The sequence below is a fragment of the Brachyhypopomus gauderio genome, unplaced genomic scaffold (genome assembly GCF_052324685.1).
Source record: "Brachyhypopomus gauderio isolate BG-103 unplaced genomic scaffold, BGAUD_0.2 sc43, whole genome shotgun sequence".
Taxonomy (NCBI): Eukaryota; Metazoa; Chordata; class Actinopteri; order Gymnotiformes; family Hypopomidae; genus Brachyhypopomus; species Brachyhypopomus gauderio.
In genome coordinates, this window is record NW_027506869.1 from 2,222,001 (window position 1) to 2,232,458 (window position 10,458).

The window sequence follows — 10,458 nt, forward strand, 5'->3', positions numbered from 1 at the left end:
TGATGATGCCGGTGTAAATTTTGCATCATGGATGTCAATTTAAAGTCTTTTAAGAATTGAACTGGGTCACAGTTGATCCTAAGGGAGTGATACCAAGACCTCTTTGCCTTTCTGACATTCATTCCTCGAGTTACACGCTCCAGGGCAATCAGTGAACTGTCCCAGCAGCTTTTATAGTGAAAGATAACATTACCAGTTTGACTTTCTTTTCAGAGAGCAAATATCGTATTTAAAAAACATCATTGTGGAGGAGTTTGGAGATAGGAAAAATGGCTCATTTCAATCTGGGGCCAAATCACATTGTTGTTAACAGATGTGTAAAACAACAAATGACATAACCGTAACACTATGAAAACCAGGAACTTTTCACACAATGGCACGTCTGATTCAACACAAATAACCCTGATTTCATTCTTATTTCCTCATTCTGTGCATTAACACGTGCCCTTCTCACAAAATAAGACAAAAGAGGTACGCCAACACTGTCAAGAGATGAAAGGTCAGATTTATCTTTAGTTTTCCTAAATTGCCAAGAGACATCAAACAGGGCTCAAAACCAATGTTGTCAGATCAGACCCTGAGTCATTCAAAATGAGAAACACCACTGAACAGTCACTATACACAACTTAGAAAAAGGCAAACAGTGATCAGATCATAAAGCTTTAGAAATACTCTTTATTGACCAAAAAGGAAAATGCATTTTCAGAACAAAACTCTTATCACTTAAAAATGACTCCTGATATGCTAGATCCATACTGTGTACAGAATGAAAAAAGGAATCACTGTTCTCCTTCCTGAATCTTCGGACTATGGTGGACGCAGTGGATCTGTGTGCCTCAGCGTCAAACCACGGACAAGAACATGACCAATGACAGTCCGTGTTCTGTCATACGTGACATTTGTTTGTAATGTTGTGCTCAGTAACTGTATGATCTCATCTCCTTCGTTCGAACGTTAAGTCTGAACGTTAAATCTGCATATTTTCGCAGTGCTTAAGTCATACATTCCCTTCAACTTTACTCCTCAATAAATACATTTACAAGTGCTTAATTGCTGTGAAACAAATTGGATCTTGCTTCCTTTATGTGAAAACAACCATGATGTTGCCATGCTGTTAGAATAATAAAGTTTATAACATTCAGACATCTGCTGCCTCTGGAAGGTATTTGCCAGAATAAAATGAGGTTGTTTTAAACACCTAAAATAACCAACATGACCAGGACATTCACACCTAAATACCTTAACGCAAGCAGCGGGTTTTAATCACCTAATTTCTTGAGGAGACAACCTTCATTATTATACATAGCTGTATATGTAGGACACAAGACCACATAAACGATAACTAGTTCAGTTATAAGTACACATACAGAAATGGCACTGGTATGGTCTGATAAATCAGGTGCGGGGGGGGGGGGGGGGGGGGACAACACCCATGACAGAGCATCACCCAACACTGGGCGCACACACACACACACACACACACACACACACATAAACACATGCAAAACACCCCGGACAGAACACCATCCACCACTGGACATACATTTATACAGTTATTCATATGCACTCAGACACAATCATTCACACACACTGATTTTTTTGGGACTGTGGGCAGAAACAATAGAAACAGTGGAAACTCCACCCAAGACCACAGTGCTGAACGTGCCAACCATGTTGCCGAAGTGCTTACTGCTAACTAAACATTATTCCCAGTTACGATTTGGCAACGTTTCTTAGGGCGATGGGGGGTGGTGGCTCTTCATGTTGGCTAATGAGACGTCCAAATGATTGTCAGTGGTAATGACTGGAGATGTCTCAGTGGTGATCAGTGGTAATGACTGTCCGTTCGTGGCAGTCCAAGTGTTTTTGCGGTCTTTAAGCAGCTTCAGCAGTAGAAACACCACGGCAATGACCAGCAGAACGCAGCAGACCAGCAGAGAAAATACAATGACTGTTCTGCTCATGACACATTTGGCTTCATCTTCACCTGAAATCAAGCAGACAAAATGGCCTTGGTTTAAATGATTAGCTGTTCACATTTGTTAAATACCTACACAATGTGATGTACACAGATCAGAATCCTCACACCACATATGTAGTTGCATTCGTTATAAATCACTGAAGGTTCTGGTTAGGAGGGAACAGGATACTCAAAGAAATCCAAAGCAAGCTGACATGGACGTGCAACGAGCCGTCTTCCCTTTTTCACCAGACCAGTCATTTGTTAAAGGTTTAGATCTGTCAGACTGTTCATATGATGAAGGTAATTGCAGGCTAGACTGGTCTGTGCTGTAATTGTAATTCAGAACACTATAATTCTGCACTATAATTATCCATACAAAAATAATTTCAGATTATGAATTAGAGGAGTTTTGTGGTTGAGAATGTTATCTGGTGTTAAGTGAAGAGACCATCATCATGTTGAGTTTAGAGAAGGAAGAACCTGTGTCTGCGAACGGTGGACTGACAAAAACACGCATGGATTTCTAAGTGTGAACGCCCATTTCACGGACTTGGAAAACACAAGTCCCAGGACGGTCTGTTCAGTCTGTTCTGTTCAACTGCAGCAGATTTACTGGGTCCCACAGTGGAGAAAGAATCAGCTACAAGTTTGAGCAGATCTGTGATATTGTGCTTTGACATAAAGCACAAACGTACATTATCTGCTATAATGCTTCCAACATGAAAAGGGCCTTCACACTACATTTCCCATCAGCAACATTAGCTGAGAGTGAGGAAGAGGAGATAGGAAACTCAAGCATGTGGGAGGCACATGCTGTCTGTCTGTCTTTCTGGACTCATTCTCATCATGATGTCCTGTCACCACATCACATCAAGAATACATTAACAGAGACAGAAAGATGATCATTTATGACAAACTCTGGCAAAATGCAACTTGCACACAAATAAACATAAAATGTGTGTGTGTGTTAGGAGTTTAATATTCTTTTTTAAATGTAATTTATTGTTATATAGTTGTATAGAAAATGCAATACTATTTGATGTAATTTTTTCAGTCCTTGCAACAGCAGAGATGGAATAAGTTTCACTTCTTGGGAGAGAAGGAGCAGGAAGCAGTAGCTTCTGTAGTGCTTCTTAAATTACAGGCAAATAAAAAGCAAATGAGTGCTTTATCTAAAACGCATTCCTACATATCAGTGGCATCTGAGCCAGATGAAACAACCTGGTTGCCTTGCAAAAAGACTTTCCATATGTCTACCAGGTGCTCACTAAAGTGCTGGCAGCTCCTACAGTAAGCGTAACTGAACAGGGTGTTTAGTCTAGGGTACATTATGCACCCTCACGCAGACTCAAAGACACTTTCAAATTTGATCCCTTTGAAAATGTAATAACAGAGCTTTGTAAAAGGACACACCTACTGACACCTCTACTCATGTCGAAGTTATAAAGCAGGCTGTTATGTTAACCAGCAATTTATAAAACTTTATAAAACCAAAAAATGCATCACGTCCAGTTTGCTGTGTATCTAAAAATGTAAAAATTGTTCAAGAACAAAGAAATTGTCATGTTTTCTTTTTAAATATGGGACCAAAATATGTAAAAGTAAAGCAAAATATGCATAGAATTTAACCAATGAAAATGAAGCATTGGGGTGAAACTGTTCAGTTGTGGGGTTTTTGTCAGACTCTGAAAGGCATTTTGTTTTGGTTTTCCTCAACTTATCCATTATAATGAGAACAAAGCAGAAAAAGATTCCCCAGTGGTTTGAAGATACTGAGCCTACTGGGGTGGTGAGATCTGAGCCTGTTCACTGTCCTACGAGACTTTGGCTGACAGGCATAGTTGAAAAAATGACTAGCTTGTCATGCCTTCATGGTAGTTAGACTATCAGGTTCTCAGCTATTGTGCACAGAGGGAGTTGTGTGGTGGTAGTGAGCCGAAACTGGGAACAAGATGATCTCGACTGGGCGTGTAGACATTTTAGCTGTGGGACAGCTAAACATAATTACAGCTAGACATAATTTACGGACCATTTATGCAAATGATGCAGATTCCAGTCATTTTGGTTTGGCAGAGAGGGGTGTTACACCTTGTTTTGACTGTTACCTTCATGAAAAAACAACACATTAGCCATTCTGCCAAGAAATAGTCAGAAGTAAGATAGCATTGTTAGAAACTTGCTGTGCACCCGAAACCGTTTGACTCGCAAAGGTCAGCCATCTGAAACATAAACCGTATTTCAGTCACATATTTTGTTAATAACTGGTAGATATTTGTGGGATATTTGAACTGATCCTTATAGAGAAATGAGCTCTTTCCCTACTCCCTATTACTCGTTTCCTGTCATTTTGGGGAGCGTTGGCAATCTTTCGGTGTTTTGATTTGCTAGCATGTTTCTGACCAGCTACTGCAGCCATCATAAACACTTGAACAGACACTTTCTGCATTTTCTCTGAAATTTGTTTCTGAATTTGGTGAGAAGTTGGATTATATCTTCAATGAAAAAATATGTCCTTGAAGATTGTGCACATGATAATCTCTAGGTGATAAAAACGTGTTGCTTGACCAAACCGCATTTTTGTTTTTTTTCCCCTATTATAGGACATAATCTCAAGCGCAGCAGAATGTTTTACTGGATAATGTTGGGACTTCTGAACCTGCCACTTTTTGCCACTCTGCTCAGGTTTTCTTGAGCGTAGGATGTCAGGACAAAATGAGCCTCACCATATGCGAGAGTCACAGGCCTTTGCAGGTCTTGATTGAGACGCGGGTTTTTAAGAGTAAAGATCACACTGGCATTGGTGGTATGAGTCTCATAGCTGCTCCTCAAATGCCATAGTCCCACAGCCATGACTGACAGCTCCGTGTGGTGGGGGAGCTCCTTGCCCTCGGCATCCACCCACTGCACCTCCGGCTTGGGGAAGCCCTGCGTGTCAAACCGCACCACCGCACCAACGCTGCTCACATTGATGCTCAGCCTGGGCTCCGTGTATAAGGCTGAGAAGTAAACACACTCAGTGTTAAGCAGTGAATATCTCATAAGTTCACTCACACACACACACACACACGTAATCCATACCTCCATACTCCAGATGCACCTGTGCTCTCCCTGATCCCTTCGTGTTGCTCACCAAGCACAGGTAGTTGCCCGTGTCCTCTAATCCTGTCCCCACCATCCTGAGCGAAGCGTTTCCTCTCTGGAGCTCGGAGGCGAACAGTGCCGTGCGGTTCCGATAGTCGGCGCTCTGCCGATCCAGCTGGTCCTGCCCATAATAGAAGCTGTGCACCACGCGGGAGTCCTCCTGCCGTTGCCAGGTAACCACCAGGCTCGAGAGCTTGGGGTCCGAGTCAGGGGTGAACTCACAAGCCAGCACGACGGGCTGATCTCGGACAGCGACCAGGTGGCTAGAGGGGGTGCTCACCTTAAACGCTGTGGAGATAAACATGCTTTTAGAAATGACCGTTGCTTAGATGGTGTTCTCGTGGAATCCTGATGGATCCCACAGAGTTCATAATCAGGATACATACACAGCGTCCGTCTTCTATGTCATTTTTTTTGGGTGTTTTGTTTTCTTTTTTGCATGCTGATATGCTCTGCGTAACTGCATGCCCTTCTTCCTAAACACTGGAGAAAATTATTTGTTTTTAAGCTGCTCCTTGTGGTTTTTGATGTGATCGGTATCTTGCCACAGTGTGGCTTTCTTTTTCTGGTCCATCTGCAGAACAATCAGCTCTTCCAGCCAGTCCTCGGGTCCAGCGTAAGATCTGTCCAGCTCCCTCTCCAAACTCATCGACTGCCTCATCTCCACCTCCATCTCTCAGACTGTCCTCTACGAAGCGTACAGCTCCCACACCACCTCTGGCACCACAACCACCACCACAAATGCAGCTACGCTCTCTGTCCCATCTGCAAAAGGACCCCCCACCCACCATCATCCACTGTAGTGGAAAAGGTCACCTTGGGCTCAAGTAGTATGCCACAGTGATCTTCTCTGAGTCCCTGCTGTTACAGCAATGAAGTCAACAGTATTCAGGACTGTCTATTCTACCTTGGAGATTCCAAGCAACTACATAGCACTTTTGTAAGTCGCTCTGGATAAGAGCGTCTGCTAATAAATGTAAATGTACTTGTTTTCAAAAGAAGCTTGGACCCAGTATGCCTGTTATCTGTCACATTCCATTACTTCCCAGAAACAGGAAAAACAGGGAGTATGTCTTGAACACTGTGAATGTGGTAAACCTGCACTATGTACGATTTGAGCCACAGTGTTTGTTAAGTCAGCTCAGCTTAATATTGGGTTGCTAACAAACAAATCTCAATGAATGATTTTAATATAATCCATTGGCTTGATTTTATATTTTAAACTGAAACATAGTGTCACGGTACAGAGGTGCCCTGAAACATCCCAAAAATATTACTAGTTAGTCTATAGGCCTCCAAGGTACTATGCAGATTTTACTGATGAATTTTCAGATTTGAAATCTTTCATTTCGACTGATTTCGACCATTTTATACTTGCTGAGGATTTTAATAAACATATTGACAATCTGAAGCACAGTTACGCCAAGGAGCTCTGTGCCATATTAGACACTATTGTGATCTCTCAGCCTGTGGCTGGAAGTACACACTATCATGGTCTTTGTCTCTGATCATTTCAAAAGATCTCAACCCATCAGCCTCTGTTAAGACTGTAGCTTTATCAGATCATTACTGTGTGTTCACATCTTAACATATCAGTCTCTGTTGTGGATGTAGCTTTATCAGATCATTACTGTGTGTTCTGTGATACACAGGCCTCAACAGAACAGAAATCCCAGCATGTCAATTTTAAGAGGTTTATCAACGACAGAACAGCGACACTTTTCACAAGCAGAGCATGACACTATATGAATCACCTGGATCTGTTGATGATTTGCTGAACAATTTCAACTAAAAAATTGTTAGTCTTATGGATGATATTCCTCCACTTAAAGCTAAAACTATTTCAGGTGAACAGAGTAACATGGAGAAATGCTACTGCAGTTCAGATTCAAAAGAGATAATGCAGGAAAGCTGAACACACATCTACTGAGCCCTTTCACCAGACAACTACAGTCTGTAACTATCTGCAAGTGCCTTGAGCACATCACTAACTGGATGGGTCAAAACATTCTAGAGTTGAACAAAGATAAAACAGAGATTATTATATTTGGTAATAGTAATGAAAGGCACTGACTAGCTGCCTACTTAGACTTGAAAACACTAAACTCTAAAGAACTGGCAAACCTCTGCCTTTTATCATCTTAAGAACATCAATAAGACCAGAGATTTTTGACAAATCCAGATCTTAAGAAACTTGTTCAAGCTTCTGTCCCTAGCAGGGTTGATGATACTGTAATGACCTCCGACAGGTCTAATAACAGGTCTCCAAAAAAAGACGATCAATCAGCTATAGCCGTTTCCAGAGGTGTCAAGTTACGAAGTACAAATACTTCATTACCTTACTTAAGTAGAAATTTTGGTTATTTATACTTTACTGGAGTAATTATTTTTCAGATGACTTTTTACTTCTACTTCTTACATTTTCACACCATTATCTGTACTTTCTACTACATTTAAAAAATAGCCTCGTTACTGCTATTTCATCATTCGTGTCATCGTTAAAAAAACCCTATCCTGACTAAACACGCCATCTGGATAGTTTGAATTTGATTGTGGTTGGATGAGAAGTATAAACATAATATTCCGACACCCTATTGGTTTATACGTGACCCATCACACCTGCACATGTCATGTCACACTCCAACGAGGACATAGCAGATGTATGTACCTTAGTATAAAGATGTCCTTGGCAGAGACTCAAGAGAATTCGAGCGAAGTGCTCCAAACTAAGCACCAGGAAGGAGGTTGGTAGCCAGGAAGACCAACCAACCTTTGTACTAAAGTACATTCATTTTCAATGGGCATATGTGCCCATTTTTCAATATTTAACATTTTAATATAACATTATAGTCATTATGGCTTTTAGAAGAATGGGGTTTTTGGGGAGGTGGGCTAGTGCACTATAGATCCCTGTGGTGCCACCTAAGCTTTTGTCCTTAGTGGCTTTTTTTCCCCTTACATTACTTTTACTTTTATACTTTTAGATTTGAAAGCAGTACTTTAACACTTTTACTTGAGTAAAAAGCTTGAGATGGTACTTAAACTTCTACAGAAGTATTTTTAAACCCTAGTATCTATACTTCTACCTGAGTAATGAATGTGACTACCTCTGACACATTTGGCCATTTAAAAATGCAGCTGCTAGAGTTTTCACTAGGAGCCATCAAAGTTATTAAGCTCTTACACTGGCTACCAGTACAATACAGGAGAGACTTCAAGGTATTAAATGATAAAAATGTAGATGTTTTGACTGGCTTTTGGTTAGATATTGTTTTGTAGGTACCATAAATGTAGCCTGTTTTATTTATCATGACTTTTTATTCGTAATCTGTGGTCTGCATCCGTTTTTGTCCATGTATGTACTTTCTTTGGGTTTGGTTCAGTGTGTGTGTGTGCTCATCTGTCTCACCTGTGGCTCATCTCGCCTCATTTATTTCAAGGTATTTAGTGTGTGTCAAAATACTGTGCCGTGCTAGACTTTGTCAAGAGTCTCGACGTGTTTGTTCTCTGTCTTGAATGTGAGTGAGTGCATCCCGCGCAGTGCCAAGCTAATAAAGATTATTGTGCATGTTAAACTCATTTCAGTTTGACATACTCACTGTAACAGCTATGTTCTTATTTAAATTTCTCTCAATTTACCGTTTCCAGTTTTATTGATCTTTAATTCCAAATTATATTATCTTAATCTTATTATTAAATTCATTATTTAATTTAAAGTTCTATTTTTATTGCTTTAAAATTTTGTTTAAATTTTTATCTATTATATTTGTTGGCAATGACCTTCCCAAGGGGATAGACCTCAGGACATCATAAGCTTCTTCTTTTCTTGTGTAAAGCACTCTTTGTTCTTCTTTATTCTTGTGAATAAAGTTGCCCTGCCTTGCCTTAAAAACCCCATATTTGTGGTACATTCAGCTCTGGTCTTTCTAGTCACTCCTGTATGTATGCGAGTATCAATTACATCACCATTCTAGTGAAAAATAAACATAAATAGATGGCAGCAGAACAGGCATATCAGACCTCAACACCACTAGTTAGACCTCTCTAACGTGTCAATTGCAGCCAACCTTATAATAATTTCCACTGGCCTGCAGCCTCTGACAAAATCAAATGGCTGGTCAGCACTGTTGACCACAGGATAAAATAAACACACACAAATAACTATTTTCGTTTTTTGAGTAAGAGTTTAAATCTGCTTGTGAGCAAGCAAACTTAAGTACAGTTTGGTTAATCATTACATATTTCAGTGGTATTTTCTCTCCCAGTTCCCTTAACTTAAAACTTATAAAAATAATATTTACATTTTGTTGTAGTATTTTCAATTTTGAAAGTTGCTCAGCTATGCAACATAATTAATAACTGAAAACACCCCAAGTAATAATCACAGGCAAATACTGTAAAGCTTATTTTACTGTCAAATAACACCCAAAGAACAAACTACTGGCTGGAAAATCATTTACACACACCATGGGAAACACACAGTGGATCAAAGGAATGAATTCAGGATCCCTGTATGTAAACATTGAACACTGATAATACGCCATAGAAATGAAATGCCATTAAACTTTAAAGTTAACTAAAGTTAAAAGGTTATTTTTACGCATGTAGGAGCATACTTAAAAGTTAACAACTTAGTTGAAGAGATGACCAAGACAAGTAACTTAGTTCTGAAAACCAAGTTGAAAGATTTTGAAAAGCAGATATCAATGATAGAAAACAGCTGTTACCTGCACAGTTCATGATAACGCACAGAAAGTAAATCTCCCAAAGCATCTCACCACGAGCGTGTCTTAACACACCGGCTTAAGTGGTATCTTTGTAAAAGCATTCCACATTGAGTTACTGCGGTGGCAAAAGAGTCTCAGTGTCTGTCTCGGGCGTGCTGGAAGGTTTTATTCCAGAGTGAAGTTCCACTTAACTGCTTTTTATCTTCCTTCGACATGGTCAAGCCCAACCCACGGTTTTCTATTTTCTATCCATGTTTATAGACATGGATTTCCTAACTGAAATAGAGGAAAACCATAAAAATCTTAAACACATAGCACCATGGACGTAATTTTGATTTCAAAAGTGGGGGGGACATGGATTCGTCGCTATTTAAATATTTGGTTTTAACCGTAAAAACTGGGGGGGACCAAAACCGGCTTTTGAAAAAGTGGGGGGGGGGGCATGTAAAATTCACTACAAGGTCATCCCCAATGAAGATGGTTTGAGAGCTTTAAAACATTTTCTTCATGCAAGACCTAAAGCTGGGCGTACACTGTACAATATTTTAAATCGTGTACTCAGCTCCAGCTCAAAACTGTACGACTAAATCGCAGGGAGAGTCGGCTCGTGGAGCTGCTTCAACAGTG

The 10,458-nt window shown here is 40.2% G+C and overlaps 1 protein-coding gene across 1 annotated transcript; it reads right to left on the minus strand.

Moving 5' to 3' along the window:
- Positions 1–655: 655 nt before the first annotated feature.
- On the minus strand, positions 656–10,147 carry LOC143486001 (CD276 antigen-like). Its single transcript, XM_076985767.1, has 4 exons — positions 9,832–10,147; positions 5,042–5,392; positions 4,687–4,959; positions 656–1,987 (listed from the first exon to the last, which is right to left on the minus strand). The coding sequence occupies exons 1-4, from the start codon at positions 9,875–9,877 to the stop codon at positions 1,734–1,736; spliced, it is 924 nt and encodes a 307-aa protein (XP_076841882.1). The 5' UTR covers positions 9,878–10,147; the 3' UTR covers positions 656–1,733.
- Positions 10,148–10,458: the final 311 nt, after the last annotated feature.

Coding starts and splice junctions, on each gene's coding strand:
- LOC143486001 (XM_076985767.1), bottom strand. CDS start 9,877: ATGCTTTGGGAGATTTACTTTCTGTGCGTTATCATGAACTGTGCAG. Junction 4,960..5,041: donor GGTGCATCTGGAGTATGGAG/GTATGGATTACG, acceptor TTTACTTCTCAG/CCTTATACACGGAGCCCAGG. Junction 1,988..4,686: donor GCCTGTGACTCTCGCATATG/GTGAGGCTCATT, acceptor GCTTGATTTCAG/GTGAAGATGAAGCCAAATGT.